The 17088-nt window shown below is 40.8% G+C and overlaps 1 protein-coding gene across 2 annotated transcripts; it reads left to right on the top strand.

Moving 5' to 3' along the window:
- The first annotated feature begins 228 nt into the window (after positions 1-228).
- Positions 229-16849, top strand: SRI (sorcin). 2 transcript variants are annotated; one of them, XM_042917250.1, is made up of 8 exons: positions 229-496; positions 1746-1829; positions 3942-4011; positions 11107-11150; positions 11953-12100; positions 12359-12472; positions 13906-13964; positions 15525-16849. In XM_042917250.1, the coding sequence occupies exons 1-8, from the start codon at positions 437-439 to the stop codon at positions 15549-15551; spliced, it is 606 nt and encodes a 201-aa protein (XP_042773184.1). In that variant the 5' UTR covers positions 229-436; the 3' UTR covers positions 15552-16849. The 2 variants fall into 2 exon arrangements, with proteins under 2 accessions (XP_042773184.1, XP_042773192.1); XM_042917258.1 differs by lacking the exon at positions 229-496 and adding an exon at positions 619-752.
- Positions 16850-17088: the final 239 nt, after the last annotated feature.

Below are 17088 nucleotides of genomic sequence, written 5' to 3'. Positions count from 1 at the left end.
CTGAATCATCAAGATAATTCAAACAACTCATTTTCTAAGAACCTGGGCGGGGTTGCCTTGCCAGTCAATGCCCTCCGTCCTCCCCAGGCCATATGACACCCAGCTTAACCAAGAGCTGACCGCGTCCCCTAGCAAGAAAACAGGCCGGTGTTCAGTGAAATGTGCAACCGCAAACCAAAGGCTCGCTTGCACACAGTTCCTGAAGTTTATTCCTGTTTTCCAAGGGCGTTTTCTCATTTTGATTTTCCAACGTCTCCTTCCCTCACAGGCATCTAAGAACTGTCCTAATGCATCCAGCTCCTTCCCTGCAAAACTGCACTCCGCTTAGAGCCGAGCGGCCCAGACTAACGAAGTTGGTTAAAATGTTCAAAAGTATCAGAATATAGCCGAGTTAGGAAGAAATAAAGAACCCCCGAGGCACCGTACTGGTGTTGGAATGTGCCATTCGTTTCGCAGGGAGGAATGCCACCGGCGTGAACTGCGTCGCAGGTCCCAGGCACTTGCGGGAACCTGGCTTGGGCGCGACCCCGGCACAGGAAGCGCGGAGCCACGCGGTGCGCACGCAGAGGGCTGAGGCGGGAGCCGAGCGCCGAGCGGGAGGGGGCTCCGGCGCGCGTCCCCCGCCGCCCGCGTGGTGCGTTCCGGGGCGGCCCCGGCGGGAGGGTGAGGGCGGTGGCGGTGGCTGCGGCGCAGTCTGCACCATGGCGTACCCCGGGCACCCTGGCGCCGGCGGCGGGTACTACCCAGGCGGGGTAAGTGCAGCCCGCGCGGGCTGGTGGCCCGGGCGCAACCCTGGGACACCGCGGACGCCGAGAGGCCACGCTGGGCCACTCCGCCGGGGCGGCTCCGCGGGCGCCTCCCGCCCCCACCCCGGGCTTCTCCCGCCCCCACCCCGGGCTTCTCCCTGCCCGCTGCCTCGCCCCAGGCCGCTGCCCTTCTGCCTCATCCTGGGGCTCCCTCCTTCTCCGCGTCCCTTCGCCCTGCGGGTGGCTGCGTGGGGCCGAGGCGCGGGTGGGCTTTAATCCAAGAAGCCCACCCTGTGACTTTGGGACACGCGGCGTGAAATTGTGTAAATTCGCTTCCTTCCCCTCCGGGTTTCCCCTGAGAGCAACAGCCATTTTAATCTCGAATGGCCCTGGGATCCACCTCCCATCTTTAAAAGAAAGTGGGATTAAAAGAGAAGTTGGGGAAAGACCGCTAGAGTAAAAGCCTTCCGGGAGGAAGGCCGCCTCGCCGGGCGCCTGGGATGTGCGTCGTCGTGGGAACTGTTTCTGAAAAGGAATGTTCCTTCGCCGCGCCTCCTCGCCCAGGTGCTCGCCGCCAAATAGCCTAACCGAGACACCTAAGCACGGCCTAGGCTACACCTGTCTCAGAATGCTTCAAAACACCATAATCGTTGTAAAAGGAAAAGGAAGACAATTCCGAGCTCTGCCCTTAAGTTGCTTGCCTAGGCTGCATTTAATCTAACCTGCAGGTTAATTGGGATTTTGAAAGTTGCTTCGCTCATGCAGATGTCACTATTCGGGACATCTCATTTTGGTCCAAGCTGCCAGTTTTTACATTGTGATGGAGCGGGAATGAAAGAAAAGGGGTGGGATGATTGCAGTTAGAGCGTGCTGGTGGTGGGGAGGTGAACCATGGATGTGAAGGGCCGGCATTTGCCTAGCTTTGCACAAAGGCATTCAGTGGTGAAAGAATAACACTGGATTCAGTGGGATGATGCTTTTGTGTTTGTTGTTTTACAGTATGGAGGGGCTCCCGGAGGGCCTGCGTTTCCCGGACAAACTCAGGATCCGCTGTATGGTTACTTTGCTGCTGTAGCAGGACAGGTTAGCTTTTTCCGTTAATATTAAAGAATTGTCAGAGTCTTCATTTGTATTAGCTGTTGTTAGAGTGGCATGGAAAAAAGAACTCTCCTCTGGAAAAGAATCCCTTTGCTTGTGGAAAGAAAAGAAGAGAGAAAGAATGAAGTTTATAGTCAGTTACTTATTTCTGCATATTCAGAACAAATTAGGACAAAGTGTTACCTGTATTTATGTTAGTTCACTTCAAGACTAAATTTGTGATTGAATTAATGCCAGAACGAACAGAATAAAGGGCAATAAATATACTGTGAGGATCTGTAAAGTAGAAAGATGTTTTTAGAACGATGAATTGTCAGGGTCCATGGTGGTTTACAGAGAATAAATTCCAGATCTGGTGAACACAAACCCTTGTTAGTACGGTTTACAGACATGTGCCAGTAATCATGTAGTCAGATTCTAATGGTCGCTTTCTTTGGATTGAATTTGTTAATCAATTACCCCCTGAGGAAATAGATACTTATGTTAAAAACTTACCAGCTTCAACATAAGAAAGTTACTTACTATTCCCTTACTACCAGGAAGTGAATCTTGTGCACAGTACTTTCTCTTTGATGCTGATGCTGTTACTAGGTCAGCTCTTCCATGTCCGTATAAGGTGTTGTGGCTTGTTGACCCAGAGAGAGAATTAAGGTGGGCTCCTGGAGACCTTTGACTTCTCTATATTATGTGGTAGGACAGGCGGTGGTGTACATTGAGGAAGGACACTTCCCTAGTTCACCACGCCGCTGTGTATGGTAAATTCACTGCTGGTAGAACCCAGTCCTCTCCAGAAGGGATGTTTGCTCTTTTGTCTTGGCATTTACCTTTGTTTTGATCAAAAGCAAGAAACAGCACAGTCTTAATGTGAAGAAGCTGTAGAATATTATGGGATAAAAATTCAAGACCGCCTTGCAGAAAAGCATTCTAAGAACTATAGCTCAAGAAATTGAATGGAAAATTGAGTCCAAAACCGAAAGAGCATCCATTTAAGTATCTGCTTAATCGGTTAATGATCTGTATCTCTGAAACCACAAGACAGGGCAAAGCTCAAGACTTGTGTTCTTAGATTGCCTGTGCCTCCAGCCCTGTAAGTGACCCCACCTGCTTCGCTTGCAGCAGACTGGGCCTACACCTACATCAGCATAGCCATTGTCTTTCAAATTATTGATCCTGCTCTGCACTTAGAAGTTACAATCCTCATGGACGTGAGGGATTTAGGTATTTTATTTTTAAATCCCTAAAAACAACATATATCTAGTTGTGAACTTGGTTAGCCAATAAATAGGCACTGGGAACCTGTATCTTCCAGATATAATTGTAGTTCTGAAAAAAACCATTCACCTCATCATAAACCAAGGGATCACAAAGGCCTCTGTTTTATCCAGACTTTATTCATGGATGTTAGCTTTGTATGCTCCTATGCCTTTACCACCCCTGCCCCCCACAAAAAAATAGCTAGAAAGAGGAATAAGACTTTAAAGCAACTATATAAATAATTTTAAATGCTTAAATGGCAGTTTCCTAGCTCAGACTAAAAGAAGAGTAGTTCAAGACAGAAACTAATTTCATTCACACATTAAAAAAAAAACTTGTGTATCAGAAGAAGAAACTGAATTTACCTCAGTGTTTCATTAAAAAGACCAACCTTCCACTTGAAAATTTAATCCCAAATCTAATTGAGGAACTTAGAGGAATGATAAGAAGATAATGTTTATACTAAAGTAGAGGTGTAAGCAGCTTTCCAACCTTGTGAATTCGTATGTAATAATTATTTAAAATAGAGTCTGAAATTGAATGCCCACTTAAGTATCACGAAATGTATTTTGTTTGTTTATGGCCCTAAGTATGCATTTGTGGAAGAGGACTTAACTATTTGTTTTTCTTTCATTATTATTTTTGAAAGTAGAATTGGGAAAGGAATGCCTATGTTTGGAAGGCATTCTTTTTTCCAAAAAATAAAAAAGGTCTTACGCATGAAAATGCTCATTTTCTTTGTCATTGCTAAAATAATATACTGAAAGTGAACAAAGAACTAGAACGTACAAATCATTATTGTAATTTGTCTTCCTATTTTTTTTTTTTTTTTTTTTCCAAAAGGATGGGCAGATAGATGCTGATGAATTGCAGAGATGTCTGACACAGTCAGGCATTGCTGGAGGATACAAACGTAAGTTGACAATCCCACAGTACTCTTCTGTTTCGTATTTTAACTTCCTTATGATTATAGCCTCCAAGGAAATTGAGCTTTTCTGATCCAGCATAATTTAGAATTTCAAAAGCTAATTTTGGTTGTTTATTATCACAAAATGTGAATTTGAAAACAGCTGTTAATAAATCATTCTACACTACCTGCCCGTTTAGCGGGTCCATTGGATTTGGAACCTTTGGAAGCAATGAGATGGGCAGCGTGGTCTCCTTCACAGAGGACGAGGTGAGGTGCTGAAATGAAATCTGCTAGGTCAGGTGTCATTAATGACAGGAGCTAACATTTACAACTGACCATTTGCCAAGAGTTGACTGCCCTGAGGCTGATGGCACTTAGGACTTTGAGTGCCTGGTCCTGTGCAGCTGCTCCCCAAATGGCCTGTCCTGCAGTCCCTAGTTCTGAGTGGTCAGTCCTGTCCCACGTTCCCCGCAGTGGCTGGTCCCCACCCCTGGTGCTCAGGAAACCGGTTCTGCATTCATGGGCTCTGAGCATGCTGCTGGCAACATGAGTGCTTGCCATGACATCCCCCAGGTCTTTCTTCATTTCTCTTTCTGCTTCAGAGAGTGTGGGCAGGCTATGTTGGAAGTGCCCTTCCTAATTTCTTAACTCTTTGCACTAGTCTTCCTTCTGGCCTTGTCCTCAGTTCTGCCACCTTATAATTCAGTGCTTACACCACCTTCCTGCCTTTTGAAAGAGCTCTTTGCCGCGAGCTACAGATGGGGAATGATCACAGAAGTACTGCATCTTATCAGTGCCTCTCAACCTCCCATGTACATCCCACTTGCTTCTTTTCCAATCAGATCCTGACCCTGACAGATCCATAAGGTAGAAAGTAGTGTCTTGCCAACTTCTTTGCCTGTTGTTAATGGGTACAAAACATCAAATCAGAACCTGAGCTGTTGGTAAATTGTGAATTAAAATGCTCAAACTACAGGGGTGCCTGAGTGGCTCAGTTGGTTAAACGTCTGACTCTTGGTTTTGGCTCAGGTCATGATCTGTTGGTTTGTGAGTTCGAGCCCTGCATCAGGTTCTGCGCTGACAGTGCAGAGCCTGCTTGGAATTCTCTCTCTTTGCCCCTACTGCGTGATCTGTCTCTCTCAAAATAAATAAATAAACTTTAAAAATAAAATGCTCGAACTAGAAGTCACACATGAAGATTTATGGTCGCATTTTCTTTGACTGTTTGACATGGCATATTTACTAGATGGCTCTCTTCTTAAACTATTTGCATTTCTATTTTTATCCTTTGTATTATATGACTTAAGTATCCTATTAATATTTCCTAGTTGGAGGAATTAATATGAAAGAGGAACCGTTTGCATTTCTCATTTAATCTGGTCCTAAACAAAAGAAGCACTTTCTAGATTTGGGAATTTTTTTTTTTTTTTAAGTGTTGTAGGGAATACATTTAAAGTGTTAAATGTTAACCTCAAGCAGTTGGGGCTAGTGAACATAGCAGGTTTAATAGGGTTTATGAAAGTGAGCTGTGTAGCAACATAAACTATTACTCTGTACCCTTTCAGTAGAAGAGGTGTGGCAGGTTTTAAAATCTGACTAACAAATGGGCTGTATATCCTGGGAGAACAGTCCTTTTAAAAATTTCATATGAGGAGGCGCCTGGGTGGCTCTTGTCAGTTAAGCGTCCGACTCTTGGTTTCAGCTCAGGTCATGATCTCATGGTTCGTGGGTTTGAGCTGTGCATAGTTTCTGTGCTGATAGTGCAGAGCCTGCTTGGAATTCTCTCTCCCTCTCTCTCTGCCCCTCCCCTGTTCATGTTCTCACTCTCTCTCAAAATAAATAAACTTAAAAAAAATTTTTTTTAAATTTCGTGTGAGAAAATCATGTTTAGTGATGGCCGTAGAGCAGTGAGTTATAGGGAAGACATTTCCTGAGTCATCAGAGCCATGTGATTGAATTAATTTGCTTACCATCGTCTGGTTGTGGAGGCTGTAATAAATCACAAAACCATCCTGCTTGTGAAGTGTCACAGTGAGTTTCATGATACAGAAATTGTACAGCCATTGGTGTTTTTTAAACCCAGCCTCCAAACCAAAAAGTACAGGTGGAGGTGGAATGAGGAACAGAGAGTATTCCAGCCTAGTTCCTACAGTCATCTTCTCCAGCTTAAAAGGAACCGGTCATACTCAGAAGTGGAGTTGATAAGAAACGTTGCTCTAGTCTGTAAGATAGTAATTCAACTTCTTTTTTTTCCCCTTGAGTGTAGCCGTTACTCTATGGTAAGGCTGAGAGAAACAACTGAAGGTAATGTTTTCCTGCTAGGTCCATTACATTTTGGATTTCTACTAGAAGAAAAGATGTATGAGGCATTTTAGTAGAATGAACAGGAGAAGGGAGAGAGTAAAAATAAAATTATCAAAGACTCTTGAAGCTATTTAAAATAGAATAGCACTAGTATTTCTTGGGACACCTAGGTGGCACAGTAGGTTAAGCGTCCAACTCTTGGTTTCGGCTCGGGTCATGATCTCACAGTTCGTGAGTTTGAGCTCCATGTAGGGCTCTGCACTTAACAGCACAGAGCCTGCTTTGGATTCCCTTGTCTCCCTCTTTCTTTGCCTCTCCCCTGCTCACACGTGCTGGGTGTGCACGTGTGCTCTCAAAGTAAATTTTAATAAATAAAAGCAAACTATTTCTGGAGAAAAATAAAATTAAAATTGAGCAAGAGATTTCCCTACCCAAACTTCTGTGACATCAGTGTTCTAGTTCATTAGAACTGTCTGGAATAGTGAATTTTCTCTCATTCACTTTTGTTCCCTGCCCATCACATTCCCTCTTTTAAACCCTTCTCACAAAAGATGACCAGATTTTTGGGCTTCCTGACACATCCTCTAACCTGTTAGTTTCTTCTTCTAAAATTCTTTGGTAGCTCCTTGGTACCTGTAAAACAAAACCTAAACCCTTAGTAGGAATTCAAGATCTTCTAATGTAGCCTCATCAAGCCTCCCACTTACTTTGCTTGGCCTGAACTTTCCTGATACACTTTGCTTATGCTGGTCCATAGCACTACTTAACTGTCCCCAAATGTCCCTCATCTTTCCTGTCATTCAAGGCTTGACTTAAATGCTGCTGCTTCTGTGAAGTGCTTCTTAGTAGGAAGGAGCCTCCTGCTCCTCAGTACTTCCTGGTACTGCTTACTGTCTCCATTATGGTTCACCACTCTCTACCTTGATTAGAGTGGCATGCATGCATGACTTCTCTTTTCCTTAGACTGTCAGCTAGGGCAGGATCCAGTTTTTAATTTGTATCTCCAATGTTCTTGGTATCCTGGGCCCTGTACATAATGAGTACTTAACAGGCATTTGTTGAATTAATGAGTATGGAAGATTTCCTAAAATGGAGAAAGCATAGCTCTGTACCCTTATTGGTATTTTGACTTATGATTTGTCTTAAGGTATTATATAGTCCTTTTAAGTATCCATAAAAATGAGATTTTATTTTTAAAAACCTATCCTGCGTATACTGGTTGAGGGGAGTGTATAGCTGTCTACACAGGGATGAGGGGTCCTATCTATTCAGCTGTCTAACCAACACATTTTAATGGATACCATCACGTGCAAGGTGCCAGGCTGTGCACCCACAAGTGGTGCCTGTGGGACACAGTGAAAAGTGCTGGGATAAGTGAAGTAGAGAGGCTTTGGGCCCACATAGGAGAGGCACATAACCCAGAAAGTGGTCAGGAAAGTTTTCCTTGCAGAACTAATGCCAAACTGAGGAGAAATGAAAGTCAAGCGAAACCAGGCAGATCAAGAAGTGAGAGGGATAAAGGGCAGTTGTGCCCCAGGCAGATAGAACAGCATGTACTAAAGACCCACAGGTAAGGGGAAACATGTGCATGTGCAGTCAAAGAACTGGGAGAAATTGGCCGTGAAGATGGAATGTGAACGTTGAATAAAGAGCAGGAAATTAGCTGGACTGGGAACATATGCATATGACTTCATATGCCACTTAGGTGCTTGGACTTCATCCTGACAGCAGTGCAACATGTCTACTGGGTTTTGTATAGAAGAGCACGTACTGTTCTGGATGTAGCATAAAAACCAAATTGCGGGGCATGGGTATGGGGGGTGTGGAGCACGGGGAGTCAGGGACACCTGTTAGGTGGCCATTGGAGTCATCAGGTGAGTAAAATACTTCCTAAACCAGGGAAGTGATTGTGGAACTGGAAATGGATAGGTCCTAAAGCAATTTAGAAGGCGATTGAGGGGCGCCTGGGTGGTTCAGTCGGTTGAGCATCCGACTTCAGCTCAGGTCATGATCTCGCAGTTTGTGAGTTTGATCCCCACATCATGCTCTGTGCTGACAGCTCAGAACCTGCTTCAGATTCTGTGCCTCCCTCTCTCTCTCTGCCTCTTCCCACCTTGTGCTCTGTCTCTCTCTCTCAAAAATAAACATTAAAAAAAGAAGAAGAAGAAGGTGATTGAATATCAGGGGACAGGGAACTGGGGACACTCCCTGGTTTCTGGCTTGGGTGACTGAGTGGATGGAGATGTTACTTGTAGCTCTTGGGACACAGGGAAGCTGTCTGCCTTACAGCCCCTCAAAATCCTTGACTTAAAGTCAGACACAAGTGGATCTGCCTCTTGGTTGACAGGCCCTCTAGAGCATTGGTTCCTAAACTTGAGCTGTGTCAGCATCACTGGATTGCTGAGCCCTGTCCTAGAATTTTTCATTTAGAAGGTCTGAGGTAAGACCGGAGAATTTGCATCTGGAACAAGCTTCCAGAAGATTCAGGTGGTCCAGGTCCACCAGCTGTTTTTATGTGAAAATCACCTGGGGATCTTATTTAAATGCAGATTCTGATATTTTTGGTGTAGGTTAAAGGCCGAGATTCTGTAATTCTAAAAGGTCCCAGATGATGTTAACATGGCTGGTCCAGGAATCACACTTTGAGAAGAACAGTGGTCTCAACCTTGGCTGCTCACTGGAATCATTGAGAAGCTTTAAAAAAAAACAGTCATGCCTTGGTTCCATGCTCAGGGATTCTCATTTAATTGCTCTGTGGTGATGGTGACAATACTGTATTATATACTAGAAAATAGCTAAGAGAGTTGATCTTAAAAGTTCTCATCACACAGACGAAAAAGTTAACTATGTGAAGTGATGGATGTGTTAAATAACCTAATTATGGTTATCATTCTGCAGTATGTGCATATATGAGATCATTACATTATACACCTTAAACTTACAGAATGTTATTTGTTAATTATATCTCCGTAACGCTGAGGGGAAAAAAAAACTGTTCTGTGGTGCAGCCCCAGTACTAGGATCTTTTAAAGCTTCTGGGTGATTCTGATAAGCACCCGGGATTGAAAACCATTGGTCTAGATCAGAGAGACTTCGTGCCTCCACACAACTTAAAAGTCAAAATGAAGAATCAACCAACTCTTTCTCAAAAGTGTGTAGAAGCGTTGCTTCCTGTCACCTCAGAGACCTGTATCTGTGGATTAGATGGAGTTTGAAGGGCCAAAACAGAGATAGTCCTCCACCTTTTATTTCATGTTCCAGAGTATGCCAAACACAGGAATCTGTTAAAAGTGGAAAATTTATAGTTTATACTGTTTGGAAACACTACAGTACTGAGAGTTAGCTCAGATGTATTTGAAATTCAGTTTGTTGGAGATAAAAATGAAGCTAGTAAGAGCTGTAAAAATGTTAGTTCTGTGTGCCTGTCAACAAACTTGCAGAATTTATGCCAGCTTTGCCCACCTGACCTTTGTCCCTTCTGCCTTCTAGCCTTCTAGCTTCTTTGTAACTATATATTTCCCCAGTCGTTGATTCTCATGAACAGAATGGAAGATGCAAGGAATTTTTTCTTTATATTTGCTAATGCTTAGGTAGGTCATCAGTAGGCCCATTAACTAGTAAATATATTCTAGTGTGTTTTTCTAAGTGTCGTATAGAAATGTCCTCAGAATATATTCAAGCTGTACAAAAACTCAAAAGGCTTCCAAATCATGGTCATCACTGAATTGGTCATTGTATCGTATTCCAGAGTGCTCTTACTTAACACTATTCTAGCAAGCATATTTATCTGGTTTCGTATATAAACTTACTGTATATAAAAAGGTGTCATAAGCTATATGAGGTAGGAGGTAATTCATTGTGTGACATTAAAGGGGAAAGAAAGGTAAACAAATGAACTAGTGACACAGAACAAACAAAACCAGCAAATGATAGTCAGGAGTAGAAATGTAGTAACCCTATCTTCCCACTTACCATGGTGAATATAATACATTATGGTTCATTATGGTGAATTAAACTCACTATATTACAGTTTCACAGGCAAAAAAGTATATAAAACTTTTTTAAAAAGACTATATTAGCAGCACTTGAGTGGCTCAATTGGCTAAGTGTCCGACTTCGACTCAAGTCATGATCTCACAGTTCGTGGGGTCAAGCCCCGTGTTAGGCTCTGTGCTGATAGCTCAGAGCCTGGAGTGTGTTTCAGATTCTGTGTCTTCCTCTCTCTGCCCTTCCCCCGCTTGTGCTCTGGCTCTCTCTGTCTCTCAAAAATAAATAAATGGTAAAAAAAAAATTTTTTAAGACTGTATTATAGAAAATGTATGCCTATCTAAGAACAGAGATAATTATTATGAACTTCCATGCACCTGTCACCCAGCTTAAACAATTACCAGTGTGTTGTTATTCTTAGTTCATGTGTAATCCTGTCTGTTTTCTTTTGAAGCTCATTCCAGATATCTTAACATTCATTTCATCTACAAATAACTTCAGTATATACGTTTCTAAAAGATAAGGACATTTCCCTCACCAACTTCAAAGCCATTATCATACCTAAAAATATTAATAGTACAATGCAATACTTTTTTTAAAAGATTTCTATTAAAGTTATTAAAATCAAATTTGGGTTCTGCAAGGAATCCCCTCTATCTGGAAAAAATCTGCTTCAAAACTCCCATGTTGTTTAGCATATAAAAATAAGATTGTGTAAATAAATAGTCATTTTCCTAATTAGAATTTGAATGTATGCAATATAATGTGAATTTTTGAAACTATTATGTGCTTTTTTTGATTTAACAGCTTTTAACCTGGAGACTTGTCGGCTTATGGTGTCAATGCTGGATGTATCCTTTACTTTGATTGATGTCTAGAGTGTTTTTTTCTGATCACCCTCCCCCCCCCAAAAAAAAAAATTCTTCCTAAAAGAATTTATCTAGGAATTAATACCCAGTAAACACAAGGTGACAGATGACCACAAAAAAAGTTTTCTGAAATCATTAGCTTTTAAGATGTAGTTTGGTGTGAAAAAGGAAAGGAGCTCAGTAAATAGAATGTTGGTTCCTCAAGAATTCAAGGAAGCATCAGAGAACACCTATAGAAATCAGAGTGGTCTGGCAAGGTTTTTTGCTTTAACAGTGAGCTATGCATGATTCATACCTGACCTTCAGGCGGTGGAATTTCTCACATCACAGTTACTGCACTCAGGTTAGCTAGTGGTGACCCTGCAGTGCCTTTCATCCCACCTCATTTTCCAAAAGTGAAAACCCTGGGTCTGGAAGGGCCCAGCAAAGGAATGTTAAAGCCAAGACCCCAGGACCCTAGCAGCATCGCCTGGGGCGCCCAGAAAGTGCGGCACAGTTCCAGGAACTCTGTTTTTTACCTGTGGCTCACAGTGGCCACATTATTTCATTGTAATCACCTCACATAGATTATCTTTTTCCCACAGTGGAAATACGTACTCAGCTTTTCTCCCTAGGCCCTTTTTATTATCTCATTGGAGTATGTTTTTATTATATCACACTAAGAAGAACATACAACATTTTTAACCTTTTTAGCAGAAAGATCATTATATTCCCTTATCCTTGATCTTGAATCGTTACAAAATGTTGCAAAATAAAGATACTCTAATCCTTGATTATAATTCAGAGAGATATGTCAGGCACAATGGGTTTCAATGAATTTAAAGAACTCTGGGCCGTGCTGAACGGCTGGAGACAACACTTCACCAGTTTTGACAGTGACAGGAGTGGAACAGTGGACCCTCAAGAACTGCAGAAGGCCCTAACCACAATGGGTGGGTATGGCTAACTCGAGCCACCTGGTCGGCATAATTCTGTGTTAATTTCTAAGACTAAGTGCTATGGGAAGGCAGTTTCTGATTTCTAGAAGAAGTGTATATTCATAATTACATGATACACACATAGTTGCTAGTGTGTATTCGTAATTAAAATGAGTGTGCCCCCAGTCTGAAAAAAATTGTGCTTGATTATTTTCAACGGTCTTCTTGTAATCCTTTCACGTTTTTTTCACCGGGTGATTTTCCTTCCTTCAGGATTTCGGTTGAGTCCCCAAGCTGTGAATTCAATTGCAAAACGATACAGCACCAATGGCAAGATCACCTTTGATGACTACATCGCCTGCTGTGTGAAACTGCGAGCTCTGACAGGTGTGTTCTTTGAGATGGTGTCTCTCCAAGGGCCAAGAAGACACAACTTGCATGACATTTCATTTTCAGTGTTCTGAACTTCTTTTGTCCCTGATCACTCTTTTCCACCCCCCCTCATTTCAATGGCTTTTTTAACACTGCTATTGAACCTATCTAGCAGAGTAATTGTGTTTTTTGTTTTCAGAAATTCTTTCAGATTAGTGGTAATCTGCCATTAAAATAATCTTAACTTTCACAAAATATTCCAAAATATGATAAGCTAATTTGTGCACTTTTGATCAGAGTATGAGTAGTATTCTGTGATTTCTCCCTATAATGTAAATATGTGAAGAGAGTAAAATTACTCATTTGTAGCTCTCTTTCCTAAGTCCTCTTGTTGGAAAGTAATTTTAAATGGTAGTCATTTAAATGGTAGTGATATTAAATGGTAGAACGTACTTCTTAGATGAGGCTATATTAGTAATCTCTACTTTTCTATCCCCTCTTTCTTTTGTATATTTTTGTTGTTCCAGTCTTCTCTTTAGTCTTTTTTACTCTTTTTAAAATGTGGTTTTGTAATTTTTTTTTTTTTTTTTTGCATCCTAACAAAAATTTGAGGTCAGTTTTTTTAATTTAAATTCAAGTTAGTTAACTTACAGTGTAGTAGTAGTTTCAGGAGAATTTAGTGACTCATCACTTACATAGGACACCCAGTGTTCATCCCAACAAGTGCCCTCCTTAATGCCCATCACTCATTTAGCCCATTCCCCCTACCCATCTCTCCTCCAGCAACCCTCAGTTCTCCGTATTTAAGAGTCTCATGGTTTGCCTCCCTCTCTGTTTTTTTCTTATTTTTCCTTCCTTTCCCCTATGTTCATCTGTTGTGTTTCTTAAATTCCACATATGTGTAAAATCATATTACATTTGTCTTTCTCTGACTTTTTCACTTAGCATAATATACTCTAGTTCTATCCACGTTGCAGGTAGCAAGATTTCATTCTTTTTGATTATTAAATTCTTTTCAATAGCACAGAGCTCAGATAGGTGAAATATTTTATTACAGCCCGTTTGTCATATTAGGGACTCCCATCTATCCATTTCCTAATTAAACATTATCTATGTTATTAACAAGTTTGAAATTCTGTGTTTTCATCACAATTAAGTAATGGCCTTGGAGGTCACATGGCTTTCACTGACTTTGGGATAAGATGCTTTCTTCCAGCTGCACATTGAAAAAGACAGTTGACTAACTTCTACATTGTTGTATTACTTTGTTGTTTATTAAATTTATTCATGTTCATTGTAGTTGGCTTCTTTGCTGTGGTCTTTTGTTTATGTTAGCTGGTTTTACAACTCACATGTTTCTACAGTTTGAACCCAATGCCAAAATAAGTAACTATTGTGATTTCAGATGTTACAAAAATAACCATAAATTTTACTGTGGTGTTTTACAGACAGCTTTCGAAGACGGGATACTGCTCAGCAAGGTGTTGTGAATTTCCCATATGATGATGTAAGTCTCCGTAAATTCACAATTGGGCATCCCTTTTGAAGTTAGCCATTAAGAGCATCTTAAGGATGCAGAGTAATGAAGGATTAAATGATCAGGAGTTACCGTTCAAAATTTATCAGTTTCATTTATTATTAGTCTTACTCATAGACCACTGTTTGATTCGCATTAAAAGACTTGGTTCAAAGCCCAAATGGTCTCACTTGCTGGTAGGGTCACTTAGGCAGGTTTCTTCATTGCTCCAAGACTATTTGAGGAGAGGAAGTAGTAATGCCTTCTTCCCTGGGCTGTTGTGAGATTTCAATCAGAAATGTCCCTGAAAACACCATGCAGATATTGCTGTTTTTGGCTTCATTGAATAAATATCTCAGTCACTGAGAAGTAAATTTAACAACACCCATGTTCTTCATTGAGGCTATAAAGCACAAACTTAAGTTGCAATTTAAAACAATGTATTTACTAAACAGCCACACTAAATGTGATAGGACAAGGCAAGGCCACGTAACCAATGTGAACATAGCCAGTTGTCATCTCTGATGGCATTAGCTGAATACACATAACTAGGGAGATGCTTAGTTGTTCTTCTATTTTTTGGTCAGCTATGGACTTTAAAAAATTGCTTTCAGAATAGCAGTCACTGTGATAACTGAATGTTCTAAAAAAGGTTTCTCTGCTACAAAATGCAAGGATGCACATATTTTCAGTTTGGCAGCTGCCACAGTTCAGATCATTTAAAAAGGCTTATGTGTAAGTATGTTTATTTCTTCTGCTTAAAGGTGTGTTTTCATTAGTGTGTATCAGTGTCTCGGGTGACAGTCCTGTCATTCTTTCCAAAGATGGAAAAGCAGCCTATGGAGTGGAAAGTGCATGGACTTTGGCCTCCGATGGGCCCTTAGGAGATTTTAAATGTTCCCTTTTATCTGAAAGTGATCATTAGCTTGGCCTTGTAGGAATGCTGTAGGGATTAGCATACACAGTGCCTCACTGGTGTCGGAAAAGCAGAGTGTTGGTGTTTATGTGAAGCAAATGTTTCACAGCAAATGCTGATGCCTCTCAACTTGGGTTTCTGAATTGCAGAGGAAAGGTCATATATTCCGTTTCTGTGTATACACATACTTGCATGCTAGGATTTATTTGCAATTAAGCAGATTTTAAGGGCATAACCTATTTAAAAGGTGCTGGTGCCAGAGCAGTGGGGTACTACTGTGTAGTTTGGAGGTCCCCAGGTGATTTAACAGTATCAACTGTTATTTCTGAGTGGGTACCTTTTACCATGACCATTACCATTTCTAGAGTCTGAGATATTTGGAATTTAAATATTCGTTATCCATTGAAGTAAAGTCTGCTTTCTGTAAGAAGAGAAACCCACTCGATTTTCTATTAGACTGCTTCCCCTACAAACATGAACCTTTCTGTCTATCATGTACTTTTATTTTAGAAATGGATGTTTCTTGATCCATAATTCAGTTTAGGAAAACAAAATGTATACTGCCGAAAAATAAGCTAGGGTGTACTCAGTGCCACAATGTGTGCAGGGTAACGTGGACTTGGTCTCTCTTTCAGTTTATTCAGTGCGTCATGAGTGTTTAAATCAAGAGGAAGCTGCATGAACATAACCGACATTCCGACTGGAGTCCTCTTTTGCCTTTGCCTTCAGTAACGTGTGTAACTTGCATCACTGCTTTTCCTTAAGGGCCGTCATAAACGTTTATTACTTTATGTACAACTGAAGTTTTTAGTATTGATAATAAATTCTTTGGAATTTTACTAATACAAGATCGGGTCTCTTATACCATTTACAACTTCGTTGAGCCATTGTCAGTGATGCCTTATTTTGTTGCTGAGCCTCTTTTATGTAAATTTCAGCATGCAAAATGTTTAAGGCACATTATGTATTTTTCATTGTAAGATACTTTAAAATCTTCCCATCAGACTATATTGTTCTTATCTTTCCTAGAAGAGATTTTACATGGTATTGAAGGCCTTATGTGTGGAGTATTCTTATCATGTAAATGATTTATACCCTCTTGGATGCAGGGAAAAAAACAACGAAAAACCATGATAATCCATGTCAGGCTTCACCTTAGTGGAAATTTAAGAACAGGCTTTAAGGCTTACACATTTTTGATGGCCACACAATTGGACAGGGAGCATGAGTGATTATTTTCTGCCTCTTTAACACCTGTTGAACCATTTGAGTGGCAAATACTATCTGTCACCAAGTTTGTTTGTCATCATCCACCTAGACCTTTATTAACTGCACTTAAAAATCTTGTAAATTATGGACTTAACTATGTAAAAAAAGAAAACTGATGGAAAGAAACCTAAGGGAATATATGAAAATATTAACTATGGTCATTTTTGGCTTATGAGATTCTAGGTGATTTGAATTTCCTTGATAGATTTTAGTATTTTCCAAGTTTTCTATAATGTGTGTGCTTTCCTTCTAAAATCAGAAGATAATTTTTAAAATATTGATAGATCCAATTTGATAGGCCACGCATTCACACTCACATTATAAAATATACACAGAAAAAGGACTGGAAGAAAGGACCAAGATATTGATGTTGCTACCACTGGCAGTCAGGGTCATGAGTTCATTTTCTTCCTTCTTACTATTGTTCCAAATAATCTCTGATAAGCAAGTATTGCATTTATAATGGAAGACTTTTTTTTAATTTTTAAACCACGTGCTTTTAAGTAGGATCTGGAGTCCAATACCGGCTGTGTCTCTTCCTGAATATGTAAATTAATCATCTCAGATAATCTCAGAGCCTCAGTTTCCCCATCTTTGCAAAGGAGATTAATACTCCATGGGATAGTTCTGAACATGAAAAAGTGTGTTGGTTTAATAAGCACCAATAAAGTTTCCGTTTCTTGGATTTAAAGCTGGTCTGGTTTGCTCTTTTTTGCGAGAGAGCACAAGAGGTGAAACATGATGCGGTTGGCCTATTTTCTCCCTGCCAGCAGAATATCTGTCTTATTTTAGGGCTCCAGTGTGATAGCTACCATTCAGATGATCAATTATTTGTCACCAATGAGAAAACATTTCTAAGCATCTTCAGCCTCATTTCACTTGGTTATTTTTTCAAATATTGCTAAAGTATATTAAATTTATAAATATTTA

This window comes from Panthera leo, chromosome A2 (genome assembly GCF_018350215.1).
Source record: "Panthera leo isolate Ple1 chromosome A2, P.leo_Ple1_pat1.1, whole genome shotgun sequence".
NCBI lineage: Eukaryota > Metazoa > Chordata > Mammalia > Carnivora > Felidae > Panthera > Panthera leo.
This window is presented reverse-complemented; position numbering and strand designations above follow the sequence as displayed.